We start from the raw sequence: 18,971 nt of genomic DNA on the forward strand, positions 1-18,971 counted from the left end.
AAATAATGAGGAGCTGTGACTAATGCGACAGCAGGTCGTGAGTTATGAGAATGTGAGTGACCAACATACCAATTCACACAGGAGTAATTATATCTAATTATATCTCCTCATACGATACTAATCCCATTTAAATATGGCTTTAAAATGAATATTTCAGCCTGCTGTTTTTTTATTTGTGTCTGGCATATGATAGGCCAGCCAATTAGAATGAAGATAATTTACATAGATCAGGGCCCTATCTTACACCCTGCCCAAGGCGTGTCGCAAGGCTCATTGCTATCTTACACCCAGCCAACAGTCTATTTTCAGCCTTCCGCCTGGTGGAGCTCCACTGACTGAAAACAACCTAGGCAGACGTCAACAGTCAGACGTTCATTCCCATCTTGGCAGTGAATTGTCAACATAGGCATGTGCAGCCCAACACACGTACACCCCCGCTCATCAGACCACGCCTGGCTGTTAAAGGGAACGGCGAGTGACACGCTGATTGGTTGGTACTTTTCCCGCGGCTGTGATAGCAAAGACACACCGATGCCCTAAATCAAGCTGTGCCAAAAGATTGCCAAATTAGGGCCCAAAGGCTTGTTGGAAAATGGTGACGTGAAAAGAATTAGAACTGTTTTATATACATATAAATAAGAAAATAAATAAGAAAATATAATATACCCTATATGTCCAAATGTTTGTGGACACCCCTGCTAATAAATGCATTCAGCTACTTTTAGTTGCACCCACTGCTGACACAGATGTGCAGATGCACACATACAGCATGTCTAGAACCTGTAGATAAGTACTGCCAATAGAATAGGACTATCTGAAGCAGATCAACAAGATCCTATGAGCACCAATACTCTTGTCCATGTAGCCTGTGTGATCTTTAATGTATTACGATAAGGAGTCCACAGAGTTTCATGGAACTGCAGCAATACATCCAGCATCGGTCACAGGAACTAGCTTGTCCTTCCTTTGGAATCCGTTTGGTCTAAATGAGAAGCGGGAGGCTCACTAAAAACAACCCAGGCGCTGAACCAAAGGAACAGAAAGAGTCACACACAAAAAAAAAAAAAAAAAGAAGTGATAGGAGACAAAATAAAGGAAGTTGCTGGACTGTGTACCTGCGATTCGGCACCACACCCTGTGAAAGGAAACTGGAAAACCACAGACTGGTCACTGTGATGTTTGGGCAAGCAGTCGACAGTCCGATTTCCCTCAACCTCAACTGAATGGAGATCCAGAGGGGGCGCTGTTGCATTCTGGGCGATGACTATGTTGAATCCGCTTTTGCTACAGTACTTCACGGACGGTGGTTCGCCTCCACGTCTGGCCTCGCCAGCTCCTGCTGCATCACAGACAGAACCTCGTCAGTGACTAACCACCAACAACACGTGCAAGTGAATAAATAAAATAACAGAAGCACAGTCAAAGACAAGGCAAATATTATAAGGAAGTAAAATGCAGTGGTTTGTCTACCTGGTGCATCGGACAGTGTAGTCATTGAGCAGGTCATGGGAACTCTCGTTGAAACCTCTCGTGTTCCCCCATAAAGCAGCTCCTTTACCACCACTGGTAGAGTATAAACGCCTGCCTGTAAAATTGCAGCCTTTCAGCCACGTTTCCAACACAGGTTACCAGAAAACTCACCTGACAGAGTGATAACTCACTCACAGTCCCGCACCACTATAATAAAAAAGGTCAGACTAGATTAGTTAAAAATAAAACAGTCTGGTCGCTTGTCTTCCGTGGATCTTAAGGGATGGCGGGTCAAGCCTAGCCATACTTGAAGGACTCTTGGTACTGATCGGCTTTTGACCATTGCCATCCAGTACGGAGGGGCTGGTCCATTCTTGGCTTTGTAGGCTTTGTCCGAAGCGGGCAGCAAGGGCAGGAATCTGGCCGTGCAGGACTGAAAATGCCCACCACTGACCTAGTTAAAGGGCATTTCCTGTCATTTTCAAATTATCTCCCTACTTTATTAGTTAGGATGTAAATACAGGCATTCAGAGTGGTTTGGTGTGAGATTTAGAGACACATACTGACACTGATATACTACATACTACAGTGGTAAGGACCAGGGGTCACAGTGTCTAAAATACAAAATAAATATATATATATAGTATTTTTTCTTCACAAGATGGTAAATGATGTGTAACCTGTAAAAATGCATTTTTTACTTATTTTATTTATTGATTTTGTTTAAGCAGACTTCTGAGGAGGGACTGATTGCAGACAGTTAACTCTTCACACGTCTGCTTCCCCTCTCCAAGACTGAAGAGCATTTCATGCTAATACTGGAGACATTAGTGTACTAAGAGGATCAAGATCACGAGTATGGTAAATGATTGTGTAATAGAGGGGAAATGGGGACAAGTAGGATGGGCAAGGAGAAGTCCGGTGAAGACCCCTCATTGCCCTTAAGGCCCAGGGGCTTTAAATGTAGAGCACTTTTGTGACTTCTTTGTGTTGACTGGATGTTGAAATCAACGCCAGATGCCTCTTAAATAAAGAGAACTGCCTGTTACTCTGCCAATCCCTGCTTTACTTGGGTTTGTTATGATTTAGAGTTGGACCACCCGCTGATTTCCCCACAGCCCATGAGGTCAATCAGTGCATGCGTACTGTAAAGGTATGACTGGCACCGCAGCCTCACTGCTGCCATCTGAACAGTGAAAGGTGGGTCAGTAAAAATCCTGAAAAGATCCTGCCTGTGTGAGCAGAAAGAAGCAGACACCATGAGCTCCACAAAACAACTCTGAGGGGCCTGTTGGTGGTCTTACCAGCCTCTGGACGTGACAGCTGCTGAATGAAACCCTGAAGATGAGGAAGTCTGCTGTCTCGGATATGTGATACAGGCACTGCTGGGCGATGTCCTTGGCGTGGTGGTACTCTCCATACCTGTCTGCACAGCACAGATCACAGAGCTCAGCTAACTCCTCAGAACAGCACCCACTACAGCGACGTCTCCTCACCTTCAACATACAGGTGTACCGCTGACTGAGCGGCATGTCTGGGAATCAGGGTGAACATGTGGTTGTCTCTGCATCTTACAGCGGGCCCCTCCCTGCGGACCTCTGCTTGGGCCTGGAAACGCTGGAGTTCCTGGATCAGCAGTGCTGTGAGCACCACCACCACAGCTCTCAGAAGATACATCACCACGAGCAATAACCAGGTCTCACAGCCGTGTTGCAGGAGGCCCTTGTGGTGAGCTCAGCTTGGGCGGATTTCAGGTCACTGCGAGGAAGCGTCGACTCCACTCACCACAGCGTCTCTTCCGTGACCCCAATTTAACCTCGGCCAGCCGCGCGTCACCCGCCTCCCCCTACTGAGACAGGGCTCAGACGAAGGAGGGGTGGAGGATTAAAGGTGTCCTCATTTTATAATGAGAATTAAATTAATGACTAATCTTCACCTGTAACTCTCACTCTGTGTGAAAACACTCGGTTAAAAACACTAAACTACTCTGAATGTAATTACTGAATACTTTTAAAAACTATTTATGGAAAGTGCCTTTGAAGACCAAAAAAATATAATAATAAGATTCTCCATTATATTCGTATTAGCCTTGTAGTATTGCTTTTTAAAATTAAGTAATTAATTAAAGTATTATTTTATTATTATTATTATTATTATTATTAAATTATTATTATTGTTGTTGTTGTTGTTATTGTTATTATTATTATAAACAGTATTAGAATTAATTAATTAATTTAAAAAACGCACGCACAACCATGTAGCTACGTCCGCTGAGGTAAATATATTTGGAAAGAAGAACTGGGTTTTTAGACTAGGCACGTCTTTATATATGTACGTAAGCACGAAGGGTTCACTGCATTTTATCCTAATTAGCTTTGTAGTTGTAGTAAAAAAAAAAAAAAAAAAATAATTAATTAATTAATTATAGTAAACACAACCATACATGTCTACCATACATACAAGCACGTCTAAAGAAAACACGAATCAGCCGCGTGTAAACTGCCGTCCAAAGTATCAAAATAAAAAAGAGATTTAAACCGCTCCATCAATTTAATAAATTGATCTAATAAAATAATAAAAATAGGTTCTTTCAAAATAACAACCTGTTCCCTCACTTTAATAACCCCCCCCCCCCCCCTCTCAATTTACTAGCTAAATCGTTCCCTCGTTTAAACAGTTCGTTCCCTCGATTTAATAAATCTTTCCCTCAGTTTTAAAGGGACGCTTTAAAATGAAGGAACAACGTATTAAATCGAGGGAACATTTTACATCTCTATTTTTTATGTAATTTGACTCTTTAAACTCTTGCGCAGTTTAAACCCACAGTCCGTCACTAGGCGTCGCTGTATCTGAGGTAACCCTGCTACAGACACGTGCTGCGTCCCAAACCACATATGCCCACGTGTAAAATAGTGCGCCACCATCAGAGATGCATATACCACGTAAAGGACAGGGCTGTGTGATTTGGGACATAACAATGCTTTTTTTTTTTTTTAAAGCGCACGTCATCTCAGATATTTTAATATCCCATGCTTCAGCCTATATACCGCCCACCCTGTCTTGTGGGCTTTAGTTTTAATTGAGGTATCAAAAGAAATATTGTTTGAGTAAATATGTACTAAACATGTTTAGTCATTATAATGTACACAGCTATTCCCTTTTTGATATTTTTCACTCATCTGTCAGTTATTCTTTACATTGGTAAACACACCAAAATACATCCAAACTTATATGTAATCAAATATTTTTAGATTGGAAGTTAAGAAGGTTTTTTCCTTTTTCATGTACATTTGTCATGTTGGAGATACAAGGCTTCTGCATGACAGTGATATATTGTTTTTCTACATGTATCAGAAAAGTGTGCAGACTTTAGTATGAGTAAACCTTACCCATAACCCTGACTCACTCATTCCAGCTGACTTGGGTGACCATATTTTGGTTGGGTCTTTAAGTAGGCCTAAGTTGCAGAGCAGTGAAATTGTGTATGTGTGAGGGTGAGAGTGAGCTATGCACCTCATAGTCCTGTAACTATGTTAACTGACTGTTAACTGCCAATAAGACCAAATGCTCCTCTTTTATTAAAATGATGAAACAACAAATAAAACAAATACATCATAGTTTTTACTTTAATTCCAATACAAACAATTATGATAAAAAAAATATGTCAGTTCCCATTAAAAAAATACAATTTCACTGGACACGGTTCAGTCCTTCTGGTGTGTCAATATAGCCTGTGACATTAATTTGATTTCTGATTGATAACTGAACAAAACCATTTTTGGGGTGTGTGTATGTGTGTGTGTGTGTGTGTGTGTGATTCCTTTTGCATTTTAGCTTTTTTTAGGCTGTGGTCAATCTCCATGTGCTAATTTTTTAATGGATCTTCTGTGCTCTCATCTACACTCTCAAAAATGAAGGCGCTTCAAATGGTTATTTATGGCATCGCTCAAAGAACCATTTGTAGAACCTTTATTTTTTAGAATGTAGATGGAGGTACATATATACTGGTTATGATGGACGAGAAGGCAGGTAGGATATGATTTGTAATCTCCTTGTAATAGAGCACCATTTTTGCAGTTTCTCACTTTTTGACGTGAATCTGGCAGTTGTTTGTACATTGTGCCACAATTCTGTGATTAATGGACCAATAGAAATGCTCCAAAGTGGCTTTCATTGAAACTTAAGAAGGTTTAAGCCCAGCCTTTTAAGCCCAGCCTCCACACTGTGGGGTTAGTTTTTACAGCTAAGCCTCTGCAGACAGTCACTGCACACCTCATTAACATTATTAACTAATGACCAAGCTCCTCAGGTGCTGGATCAGGTGTGTTAGGGTATGGAAACACAGAAATACGCACAACACTGGGTCCCCAGGAATGACTTTGGAAACCACTGGCCCAACACTCCCGAGGATTAAGCCAGATAAACACGGGAAGTGTCTGTAATATTGCATGATCCAGATTCTTTAAAATCCATATGAATGTCCAGCGCACATGTGTAACTGCTGTTTTTGCTTTAGTGGTCAGTGTATTTCAATATGAGGGTCTATGTATTGGGTTCCACGTTGTTGTCCCCATATATTGGGTTTCTGAACTGGTATTCTGTGGGAGCTGTCGGAGAAAAAAGAACAGGGGAGCCATTAGTGCTGATGTCACTCATGCAGTCTGTCCTTATTGACCTGGTGTATTTTCTCAACCCTACCTTTGGGGCTGGGGTAGTTGAAAGTGTGCAAGACTCCACATACAAAAAGGTTGTACAGGCTACTGAGATGATCCTAGACTAGCATTAACATTATTGTTAGTAAGGAAATACTGACACAGTTGATACAGCATAGTGGGTAGCCTCCATGTGGGCAAGCACACCATTCTATACCAGTAGGGAGGAAGAGTCCTTGGGCAAGATCTTAACGCTACATTCGTCTACCTGTGTGAAATGATGGTGCAAGTGATCAAAGGCTGTGAATGTAAATAAACGGAAGAGATCTGTTTGATTCAAATTACTGCTATTTACATACTGTATGTCATGCATAGTACATAAAGTAAATTTGCATGTCAGGATTGTAAGCAGGAAAGATTTCCAGAGTTGAACAAGTTCACCCTCTGCCACGGCCAAAATCACTGCCGCTCTGGCTGAACTTATCTCTGAATGGGCGGCCCCAGCTCTGAAGAGCCGAACTAGAGGTAATGCCAACATTAGCCAATGTATTTAATGTATTTCACTGAACACTGTTCAGTCCTTCTGGTGTGTCTGACGCGCTACAATATAGCCTGTGACATTATTTGATTTTTGATTGATTACTGAAACTGGACGTGTGCTGGTCGGTGAATGGGCGGCCCCAGCTCTGAAGACCCAAACCAGAGGTAGTGCTAAAGTTAACCATGTCTAAGCAAACCCCCATTTCTTCCCCGATGGCTTTAAACAGACAAATAAAAGAGAGTAACTGTGTGCACAGTCAGCCAGGAGACTGTATTATCATCTTATCATCTGTGATTTTACTGTTTACTGTAGGTTCACTGCTGCGAGCCACGGCTGTTATACATGGTTTTCTAGTATGTGGTATGGTACTGAGGTAAGTATAAAATAAAATGGCAGAATTATGTATTTTTTTTTGGTGAATGCTTTAGCCAGCCTGCTAATTGCTAAGTTAGAGATGCACAGAGATGCAACTATGGCAGTTCTATGGATGTGACTGGGTGTGCAGCTCTGTGCTTTCGCCAGTACTGAGTTATCTGACATGATTACTGACTTTGTATTTTTACAGTTTGTGGTTGGCAAGTTAGCCAACGTCGGCGTGCCCCAGTCACACCTATTGCACAAGGCAGCGTGAACTGCAAATCTCTAGCGTGACCACAGCTTAACAGTGAGAATATAGAATTTACAGTATTAAATATGTAATTTATCACAACATTGATTGTAGGTAGTGTTCTTAAATGGTCCCGCCTGAAGAAAAGGGAAAAAAATACTTACGTAATATCTTTTTCTTACGTTGTTTCTTTTTCCGCTTGACAGCACTGCCAGGATTGCAGATTTCTGATTGGTTGACTGGAAGATTTGAGGGCAGAAATTTAGATCAGTTGGGAAAAAAACATTGGTGCTAGTCAAGAATTATTAATGGATGGAGAGAATTAAAAGACCTACCATAGTACGGTCCTCTCGACTGTGGCTGACTTTGTGTTTCTCTAAAATCTGAAGACAACAAAGGGACTTTAGCCACCTGTTCACTGGCCGTACTGTACACTGTATTATAATGAGGACTATGCCGATCCAAAAAAGGCATTACCCCTGTTTGGAGGTTGCTGTCTTATCGGACGAACACTGGGATCATGTTCATTGTTTTCTGAATTAGTGAAGTACAGCAACAGCAGCTGGTCAGAGCTGAATATAACATTTTAAGGACAGCTACTTTTTACATTTTTGGGGTAAATTTGATTAGATATAAATAATAATAAAATAAATAGAGAAAACATTACCATAGACGGTTGGTTTCCTATGGTGACCTAGGGAACAAAGCATATGTTAACATTGTGCAATCTAAATTGCTCTGCTCAGCCATTTTTCATTTCAGCTAGCTCAGATTTCATCTATTTCTCAATCCTGACAACTCGAGACTGACTAGCTGTCATCCCTTATTGTCCAACGAAACACCTACATTGATGGTGTACCACCTTAATTAGGGATGGAGGTGGGGACACCTGGACTCCTTTGTTTACTCAAAGGGGAATTCCACCGCTGTTTCGGAATTTCTCATGCATGAATTAATCATTGCGGTGAAGACAGTGTCATTCAGAGTGATTCGTAGAAAGGATTCATTGTAGAGAAACTAAATGATTGTGATTTCTTTACAGTGGGGGTAAAATTGGCCTTGGCCAAACACTTTTTTTTTTATTTGGAAGTAGTAAAGACTCTGCAGTCTAGTAATTAGCCTCTACAGCTAATTCACAGTTACTCTGTCATTAACCTTATTTCCACTTCTGCCTTTTAACATCTGGTTTAACATTTGCATCCAGGATTTACTGGTATTTTGTAGAAAACTGCAACACTGGTGTCAACACAACTTTAACTCACATTTTCCTTCCAAACATATCTTTGCTGACTGTGGTCAAGATTTTTGACTTCCGTCCATTGCACAGTGGAATGATGCCCCACCACTCCAGACTCAGCTAAAATGAGTATTATGGTCTCCTTATTGACTTTTAGTGTTTAGTAGTGTCTAAGCTCAGAGGTATCTTTGAATTTTAGTCTATTCAAAGTAGCTGAGGTTATTCTTGAGTAAATAGTAAGGCACTTTTGTAAGTTGCTCTGGATAGGAGTGTCTGCTAAATGCCTTAAATGCTGTAAAAAATGCTGTAAATTTATCTGATGTCTGGTTCCTATCACCAGCACCACCACCGTGAAGAAACCACAAAGCCATGATAAACCTTAAATGGAGCTGCTACATCTGCCTGTCCCTAAAACCAGGTTCCTCAGATATACTGACTGAATACCAAGTCACTTGAGCACTTTCATTCCACTGCCTACCTGTCTGTCCACGGGGCCCATGAGCATCCGCCCTCTCAGAATTGATATACTGGCCTTCACCCTGTCCCCTCTCAGCGTTTACATAATCCTCTTCCTCTCTGTCCGAATCTTCATGTTGGCCGACACGCACTTCTCCTTGCATGGTTTCATAATCTCTGGCGTGGTCCTCTCCATTCATGTCTTCATAATGGCCATCATTCTCCTCTCCCTCGCCGCTCTTGTTATGCTTTACTCTCTGTCTGTTTCCAGGAGGATTAGCTCCTGATTGATTGATAAAAAATCCCCAAAAAAAAGGTCACAGGTCAGCATTTTGCCAAACAAACCCTGGTGTGTGAAGGAAACTGCTTGACCGCCAAAGAATACTCACCCTGATTTTGTGTAGAGTTGACGTCATAAGAATCAGCCAGTTTTTTTACACACAGTCCTGAAACCAACACAAAGAGAGCGATGTTTTCTTAGACTGTATTTCTCACTGAAATTGCACTGGGATGGACAAGCTAAATGAACAAAGTCGAGGAGTGTCTCACCTCTGAATTCATACACAAGGCTGCATGTGATCAAAAGCAGAATAAGGCCTCCAATACCAGCCACAATATAGTACCACGGGAGATGCCAAGCTGCACCAACAAAAAGAAAACAAAAATCTTCTTATTATAGCAGGGTTGGACAGAACTGAGCAAACAAAAGTGAGCAAAATGAATGGGTAGAAATATTCCAGGAAATGTCTGTAATGGAACGAATGACGTTTTCGCTGAGACATGCCACTTTATTCTCTATAGTAAGGCAGAACTATAAGAAGGGGAATATCCATTAAAACTCCTTAATAAATTCCCTGGCCTTGGACAAATTAAAGTGGTGGACCACGAAGACCTCAACGATTTCAAAGAACAATTGCTAAATAAGATGCACAGACCTCAATATTGCAATCCGGCATCTTTTCAAATTCTCAGTGCTTATGATGCTAAGCATTTCCTTTTTTTTTTACGATGATCCCTTGATCTGCCTGCCTTTTGAAGTTTAAAAAAATTAAGCCAAAAAAAAAATCCATATACAGCTCAGACTGTAAATGGCCTAAAGTCACCCAACAGCAATGTGAAAGACTAGTAGAGAGCTGTGATTGGCAGTCAAGGTTAATTCTCCATAATGATTTTTGAATGTTTTCAAAGTTCAAATATTATTACGGTGTTGTTTAAATTTAAATAATAACTTATTTTCTTTATAATTTTTTGAATAATTTATTTGCATAATTTGATCAGTTGTGTTTGTGCAGTTGCGATTTCTGCAAATAGATGCTTTAAATAGTAATATTTATATTTGGATTTTAAAGGAAATGTTGTCCATGGTTTATGAAATACAACGCAAATTTCTTTAAACACATTGCCTATAAATAGTAAAATCAGAGAAACTCATTATGTAAGGTGGTCTCTTATTTTTTTTCCGGATCTGTAGTACTGAAAAGGGGCTTTTTGGCTCAACACTAGTGAAACAAAAGAACTTAATTTCTAAATGGGAAAAATGATTCCTAATACTTCTATACCATTACAGGACATGGCTATGTTACCAACCTGTGCTCTGCATGTGCTTTAGCTCCACTACATGGCACTCCATGCTTAGCTGGCAGCAGTACGTGCCCAGGTCAGAGGCCTGAAGCCTATGGATGAGGATGGAGAAGTTTCCCCTACTAAACAGATAAGGGAACACAGTCACTCTACCATCTCGACAATCCTCAAATTTGATGTTTCCATCCGGCCTGATTCTCAGGAGGCTGGAATTGTGGCTCCAGTTCGCTTCGCCCGTTTGATTACTCCGCCGAAGGCTGCATGGCAGCAACATGTCCGAGCCCAGAATGATGTTCACGGTGGAGTTGCTACATCGTCCTGCGCATTTTAGCCCTTAACAAAGACAAGAATGATCAGGATGTTGCGGCCCACGCTGAAGGCAGTTACCCACACTTCTAATCTTAATGTTCCATAGTGTTCCATCACATATAACCCCTTTTCAGATCTATGAAGACGTTGCTTTACACCCACATACAATCCAACCTCATCAAACCCTTTTCACTGTGAGCGCACAGAGCTATAAATAGTGTCTGACCAAAGATTTTATTTTATTTTTTTCCAGAACTTACCATTTGAGGACACGAGTGCAGCAAAAAATGTCAAAAGCCGAACAAAGTGTTTCACCAGCATGTCATGTCAGTAACCAACACCACGTTACAACCAAGGCTTGAAGGCAGGACAGAAATAGACCCTATGTAGCTGGATGTCCTTTTTTTGTGTGTGAGTGTTTCCGGCGAGCAGACACCCACTTCTTAAATCAGCGTGTGGACATCTTTCACACCACCACAATGCTCACGTTCACTGCAGGAGTTTGGTTTGAAATAGATCTGTTATGTGATTTTGACAGATTTTGACAGCTAATGTGCTGTAAATTCAGGAACATCTGTGGCAGCCATTGATAAACATCTATTACAGAACTATTTACCAGGTTTGCTATAGGTGACAGGCTGAGTGGGTGAGTTCAGCTTGCACTGAGACTGTAAAAGAGTTCATTGGGTCTCCAGATCTGTTTACCACATCCTGTCAAATGCTTGCTGCTGTAAACTGGTGCACCATTACATAAGCAGAATCACAAAGACACTATAATAATTGAAGGTGCAGTCGAATGTTCTTCAGATTTCTTACTAATTCAAATAAACTGAAATATGTAAAAATATATAAAACGTGTAAAAAGAGAGTACAGTCCTCCTATCAGTCACTTTATTAACACCATGTTACTCCACCCCCAGCTCCATCAGTTTCCCTAGAAAAACATGGAGGAATCCGGTAAGTGCCTTGCATCACCTGGTACTACTAAAAGCCACACTATGCTCCCAAAAGACATCACAAAAACCAACATACTAAGTAAGAGTTACCATTGGTTCATTGGTTGCTTTTCCAAAATAATATAACCAGCCATTATGTTTTGTGACCAAGTGACTAAACGTGACCAAGCTAGACCACCTGTATGTCCAAGATTGACCATGCTGGTCGACTAGCATGACCAAGCTGGACGACCAGCATAACCAGGTAAGATCGAAATCAAATGCAACATACACTATCCTGGTCAAGAGCTGGATAACCAGTTACCTTACCATTATAGGGTATGTTATAATCTCGATGACCTGCTTTTTAACCACCTTGACCATCAAAGACCAGCTTAGACCATCCAAAGCTTCAGCTGGATTTTTCACAGAGTGTGTTTACCCAGCTGAGAAATCCAGCTGGTTTTGGATGGTCTAAGCTGGCCTTTCATGGTCAAGGTGGTTAAAAAGCTGGTCTTCAGATAGATTTTTTCAGCTGGGACACTCTGAGTGACAGACTTCACGTAACAGACCGAATAGATAAATCTTTATTAATGAGAGAGTTTTGGGTGAACCTCCTTCAGAGAAACATGTGTAACACTGGTCAACTGCAGCTATTGATGCTACCTATCTAACTCAGGTAGTGACTTATAAACTCATGGGAGCTCATTACAAAGAACTCAGACGCTTTTCTTCTTACAGCAGCAAATCATTATGTGCTGAACTCAGGGTAAAATGCTGACTCGATCACACCCTTCAGACACACAGGAGTCTGATGCCTGTTCTGGTCTAATTTCACTACAATACAATACAAGAAGAATGTGCAGAGTATGTGTGTAGCATCATAACATGATAAGTATCTCTGTAAGAGATCGTAGAGATGTGCTTTGTGGTTACCCAAAACAAACAAACAAAAAAATATATAGACTGCTAAAGGTGGTGTTTACTAATTAATATCATTAATATGTTACTGTCCAAGTACAGATTTGATTGTCTCTCTTTTCTTCAAAAGTCCTCTTTAGATATTTACACTCTAAGCAAAAAGAATTCTATGAAGGTACTGTGACTTGAACCAAAAATGGAGCAAGAGGTTTTCCTTGTAAGAAGCATCTTTCTATTAAAAGGGCTCATGGGTGGTATGGTTCATGGATCATGCCTTTACTAAAGATCCCTCAAACACCCATTTTAAGGCCTGTACAGATTCTGTTTTTTTTTTTTTTGCAAACAGTCTGGTGGGTTTTCTATAACCAGGCAGTCCAGGATTAAGGCCTAGTCCAGGACTAGGTTTAGGTATTGGGTTGAAGTTAAGATTAGGTTATGGGTTAGGTTCCATTAAATTTATCACATTCAACTACAATTTCAGATCTATGAACTACACCGTTACACCGTTCACTGTCATAAAATGATTCAGCACCTCGCCACACAAAATTTGAGGCCCGGTATTTGAGTCCTACTCATAACGTCACAATGTGAGACTGCCTTTTTCAAGTCAAGTCAAGTCAAGTGGGTTTTTATTGTAATTTCAACTACATACAGAGTACACAGTGAAACGAAACAACGTTGGTGCAACATAGACAGTGCATACAGAACACAAGTGCAACACAACACAATACAGACAGAGAATAATAAATAATTGGCGGTAGTGTGCAAATTATGCAGTGTGTAATAAATAAATATTGAGTCCAGCGAAGTAGTAAAGTTATTTGTGCAAAAATGCTTCCCATATTATCTGGGGTAAATGGTTGGTGAGAGAGAGAGAGAGAGAGAGAGAGAGAGAGTAGTGTGCATGGAACAAAAAAAATCATCAGTTCAGTCTCTGGAGTTGAGAAGTCTGATGGCTTGGGGGAAGAAGCTGTTGCAGAGTCTGGTCGTGTTGGACCGGATGCTGCGGTACCTTCTTCCTGATGGCAGGAGGGAGAACAGTCTGTGTGAAGGGTGGGTGGAGTCATCCACAATGCTGGTTGCTTTGCGGATGCAGCGGGTGGTGTAAATGTCCATGACGGAGGGGAGAGAGACTCCGATGATCCTCTCAGCTGTCCTCACAATGCGTTGGAGGGTCATGGTAATGTTACACGTGACCTCAGTAACAGCCAATCAAACGTGACATGCTTCTGAGCTTGTGCATATTAATTTTCAGACCAGGACTGAAAATCTTAGAATTAGAGTCACAGAAAGTGCAGAAGTACAGAATTACAGTTTTGCATTTTTCACATAATTTTAATCTGTTGTGCTTTAGGCTGTGTCTAAATCCATCATTGGACCAATAGAAATGCTCTAAAACCATAAAACCTGATAAGTTATTTGAACTCAAACAGTTTGAGGAAGCCGATTGCCTTAAACCATCTTCACCACCACCTTCAAATACTCGCATGTGGCCTCTACTGGCCTGAGATCTTTTAGCTGTAGTTGAGTTTACAGAGAGTGAAGCTCAGGGGTTTAAGCTGCTCTCCTCACTGGTTTTACAGATGAAACACTGGTGTAAGGCAGGTTGAGTCAGGTCTGTTCAGCTTTCTCTCTTTTGGGCGAGTTTGTTGAGAGAGTTAACTGAAGACTCATGTTCATGAACTCTGTCTTCTACAGTCTTGTCCTTCTACTACCTTTCAGAAGTCTGAGCATCTGAAATAATATAAACAATGATACTCAGACGTTTGACTGCTTTCTGTAATGTAATACATAACACAGTACTGTACTTTTACTTTCAGTACTTAAGTAGTAAACTGTAGAATAAACTACCTGCAATACTTAAGTACAAGAAATGTTGAATACTTTAGTACTTCCACTTAAGTATGGAGCTTAAAGAGCACTTCTACTTCTACTCAAGTCACATTTTTGATAGAGCACCTGTACTTTTCTGGGTCTCCGTCTCTAGTACTTTATACATGTCTGCAATTAACATGCAATTAACTCCATCACGCTCCTCAGACCCAGAAGTCTGATGCCTGCTCTGGTCAAATTTCACAGCAAAACCAAGAAGAATGTGTAGAGTATGTGTGTAGCATGATAACACAATAAGTATCTCTGTAAGAGATCTTGGAGGCATGCTTTGTGGTTACCCAAAACAAAAACCAAAAGAAAAAACATGCTGTTGTGTTCAACAGTTACACTGCTAGAAGTGATGTTTACTAATTAGTCGTTAATTAATCGTATTAAACCTGCCAATTAACAGGTGAGTTATCAAATCCGATCTTAGAAAAGCAGTAACTTGCTCTTACAGCCTTTAAAAGTAAGGCCAAGCAGCTACATCGCTATATAGATCACAACTGATCACAGTCTGGGGAAAATGACTGCAGATCGACCCAACATGCAAATAGATGGTGCCAGGAGCCAATGGGAAAGGTGTGAGTTTTACTCATCAAGGTTGCACTGTGCAAACTGCCCATAACTCAACTGAATAATTCACCTTCCCTTAAAATTTGCTAAAGCTGATTCTCCACCAATTAACCTGGAAACTGAGTATCTCAACTATTCATTTCTGAATTAGTTCATCAGTATACGTGAGCCCAACAGTCTGGCGTATTTAGGTTATGTTAATTAATTCAATAAGTGCAGTTTGCGACTTTTTAAAAAATTTCCTGCCCCAAAAAGTTTGAAGATATCATGTTGGAGGTTTTGGATGTTTTGGGGGACAGCAACAATTTGGCAAAATATTGTACAGCATGTTGAGCACTGGGGTCTCCATACTGACTTTTGTATTTAGTGGTATCTAGTATCTTAGAGGTAATTTTTGGTTCCTATCCTATACAAACTAGTCAAGTCGATTCAAATGTATTTGTACAGCGATTTTCACAACTGTTGTCGTCACAAAGCAGCTTTACATAATTTGTAATTAGAAAAAAACAGAAACAAAAAAGAAATAACATTAAAACACATGAAAAGTCTAAGACCCCCAGTGAGCAAGCCAATGGTGACAGTGTCAAGAAAAAACTTCCTCAGAGCTGGAGGAAGAAACCTTGGGAGGAACCAAGACTCACAAGGGGGACCCATCCTCCTCTGGTCAGAACTATTTATAAATTATTGACAAAAGTTACCAAACCATCTATACTGTTGAACTGCTCTGATCATAATCATAATATAATAATCATGGTGTAGTATAACTTAATATAGTCATGGTAGTGATGGTGAGAGTAATGAGAGTAATGATAGATAATAGTGGTAACATTAATAGTGGCAGATAGTTAAGACTCCATATAGGTTTTAACATGGTCATTAGGCAGGTAGCAGTGGTAGGAGGGTGTGCCGCTGGCCTGCCATGGGTGGTGGTGGGTGGAGGCCTGCTGGTCGGACTGGTAGGTGGCAGCTGGTCTGACGCAGGTAGAGGGGACCTCAGCGGGCAGTCTTTCAGCAGGTCGGGCTGGGTGGCCATTTACTCGGAGAAGGTAAAAAGAGAGAGCTAAGGGTATTTTTATGAGTTAACAGTGAAGCACTTCTGTAAGTCGCTCTGGATAAGAGCGTCTGCTAAATAAGATAAGATAAGATAATCCTTTATTAGTCCCACAGTGGGGAAATTCTCAGTGTCACAGCAGAAAAGGGATAGCAAGATACTCAGATACAAAAAATTTAGATGAATAATTTACACTATATACACAATATAAATAAGAATAAAAAAAGCAATAGCAATATTATTTACAGGTTATTATATACAGCAAATGACTCTTAATTGCAATACATGTATGTGTAGTTAAGTGTGTGTGTATGTGGTCGGCTGGGAGCAGTGCTGATTGTGCAGTCTGACGGCAGCAGGAAGGAAGGAAGGACCTGCGATACCGAAGGACCTGTGATAAATATACATGTAAATGCATCTAATGCAATTTCCAAGCACAGTCAAAGGTGACCACCACACAAAAAAAGTAATGGCTTAACAGTTTTAAATAATGAGAGAGCAGCTGAATTATCTCTCTGCTCAATCTGTCTTTCTCTTCATCACTAATTCAACCACATGTAAGCTATTTAAGCTAGTCTGTATAAACGCCTTCTAAAATCCTTCCCAAGATAGTCATCTCAATTTAATTTTAACAGCAGCTGCAGTGTTTCTCATGATGCTCAATCCAAAGAGATCAAAATGTGCTTCTGAATATATTGCAACACTGCCAGTTCAGTTACTGTAATGGGGCATAGATGCTCTCCAAAGAGAGCAATCCCAGTTACTGATGGGTGCAGCATCTGAACTCGCAATACTTATTAAATAATATAAATAATTCTTTCACATTTCCTTAAATTTCCTTAAAAATAAAGTTTTTAATGGCTTTTTATTTCTTACATATTTCTGTTTTTTTTTTTTTTTTTTTTTCTTTCCATCATTCAGAATCATACAGGCTAGTGTTGAGTATTTTTAATCTAAACCACCCAATCACTCAATAAAACTCTCAAAGAAATGGTGCAGACATCACTCCAGCTCCAAAGTCAATAAAAGGCAGGTACAAAATGGTATTCAAACAGACTTCAGTTTCTAGACTAAGACTAAGGCGTAATGCACAAAATGCTTTAGTCTGAGACAGCCAGCGTTCCCCAAGGCCGCCCGAATAAGTCTGATTCTCCATACGGTTTATATAGCTTTCTTATCTGGACTTCTGGACAAAGGCTAATCCATCACATATTTTTGTTGTCCAATGTGGTTGATTCAGTTCTGCTTGTATCCAATCAAAAAGGTACTTTTCGGTGACATACTTCTCATCTAGTTCTGCCAAGATAAAAATTTGCCATGGCTGTGTCTTTAAAAAATATTTTGATCTTCAAAACCAATAGCGCACATCCCTTCCCTACTGCACGCAATACCTCGCTGTTTCAGACATGCGTAACCTCACATTCATCCCCGATTCAAACACCCCACATGACTCACTCCCCTCCAAGGCCCAGATTTGATCCTATTCATATTTCAGGCTGGGCAACTCCAGCTGTCTCATCCTCAGGCCTGAACATGAAATGCAGGAACAGTAGGTACAAAAGGGTTAGTTTAGAGACCAGAACCTCGGACCCCGGTCTCTACGACTGGTCCGAAGAATTTGTAGGAGCCAATCGTTTAGAATGCCACTTCCCCACATCATGAATTATTTGCATAAAGTTAGGAAAATGGCCTTTTCCTTTGGTCCCAATTCTCAGCCTAAGCCCTAAGCCCCTCCTGGAAGCGCACTTTTATGAAGCTGTCGAAGTGTGGGTTAAAATGAGTGTAAGCATTCAAGCCGTCAGGAAATCCTAGGGCAGAATTGGGACATTTGCCGCAGGTTCTTTCACCTGTATACATATGACACTGCTGGATAAACAGGTGCTGCTATTTCTGCTGTGCTGCTGCTAAAATAGATAAGTGGTCAGGAGCAGAGAATCATTTAAAGGATAATAAAACATTAAAATCACTCCGGCAAGTCCAACAGTGCTTTTTCTTACTTGCCTAACTATCGAATTTTCAGATCCATGACCCTCAAACCCAATCTTCCAATCATGATAAAGAAAACGATAATAGATTCCACTCACACAGACTTTCTTTCCCTCCATTTTTCGGTTGGTTTATGCGAGGACCGTCATGGGATCGCAGTGGGTACATGGGTAACTGCCTTCACAAAAGTGTGATCTGTTATGGAGGGGCGCATCAAGTGCTCATTGTTGGGAAAACGTAAAGTAATGGGACATCCTACAGCCTTGCACACCTAGCGGTCACATGCAAACGAGAGGTGCAAGGGTGCATGTGCAAGTAATGGGACACAGGCAAGCAGTTTCGCTTGCCACTTGTCAAAATCTACAAATTGTGGCTACAAATTGCGTGATCACATAAGAAAGGGTTGATTGCTTGTAGCTCTGTCTCCTGCTAATGTGAATGCATGGTTACAGTATCTTTAAGACTTCTGTAAATCACCTCTGTTCAGACTGGTAACCCAAAATGCTTTCAAAAACCAGCTAGTGTAGAAACACATAGCTAAACTGCTGTAGGTTGAATAGGTGGATAAATAAATATATCTATATTTATGGGTTTATGTGACATTACAACAACAGTGGGCTGTTTTAACAGCTTAGCCTTTATATATGGACCATTCTGAAACTTTAACAGTGTGTACTTAGTCCATCAAACTCTTTAATTATCTAAATGTATTATTGCATGATATTTTCCTTATCAATTATCACATAGGTGAATTATTCTGAAATATAAAATAAGTCA

The 18,971-nt window shown here is 40.5% G+C and overlaps 1 protein-coding gene and 1 long non-coding RNA gene across 2 annotated transcripts; both read right to left on the reverse strand.

The window, feature by feature from the left end:
• Window positions 1-1,476: 1,476 nt before the first annotated feature.
• LOC140565085 (uncharacterized) lies at window positions 1,477-3,066 on the reverse strand. The gene is made up of 3 exons (XR_011980573.1): window positions 2,967-3,066; window positions 2,775-2,896; window positions 1,477-1,585 (listed from the first exon to the last, which is right to left on the reverse strand). It is a non-coding gene; the product is annotated as an uncharacterized lncRNA (long non-coding RNA).
• A 2,014-nt stretch (window positions 3,067-5,080) lies between these two features.
• Window positions 5,081-11,189, reverse strand: LOC140565359 (uncharacterized). Its single transcript, XM_072691243.1, has 10 exons — window positions 11,114-11,189; window positions 10,551-10,877; window positions 9,513-9,602; window positions 9,353-9,409; window positions 8,986-9,246; window positions 7,938-7,964; window positions 7,748-7,804; window positions 7,606-7,653; window positions 7,435-7,509; window positions 5,081-6,077 (listed from the first exon to the last, which is right to left on the reverse strand). The coding sequence occupies exons 1-10, from the start codon at window positions 11,172-11,174 to the stop codon at window positions 6,013-6,015; spliced, it is 1,068 nt and encodes a 355-aa protein (XP_072547344.1). The 5' UTR covers window positions 11,175-11,189; the 3' UTR covers window positions 5,081-6,012.
• Between the last annotated feature and the right edge of the window lie 7,782 nt (window positions 11,190-18,971).

Source organism: Salminus brasiliensis, chromosome 11 (genome assembly GCF_030463535.1).
Source record: "Salminus brasiliensis chromosome 11, fSalBra1.hap2, whole genome shotgun sequence".
NCBI lineage: Eukaryota > Metazoa > Chordata > Actinopteri > Characiformes > Bryconidae > Salminus > Salminus brasiliensis.

Excerpts from the sequence above, each read along its gene's own strand:
- LOC140565359 (XM_072691243.1), bottom strand. The coding sequence starts at position 11,174 with ATGCTGGTGAAACACTTTGTTCGGCTTTTGACATTTTTTGCTGCACTC. Across the intron at positions 7,965-8,985 it reads TGGGCCCCGTGGACAGACAG|GTCACCATAGGAAACCAACC; the intron begins GTAGGCAGTGGA and ends TTTGTTCCCTAG. Across the intron at positions 6,078-7,434 it reads ACGTAAGAAAAAGATATTAC|CTCCCACAGAATACCAGTTC; the intron begins GTAAGTATTTTT and ends TTTCTCCGACAG.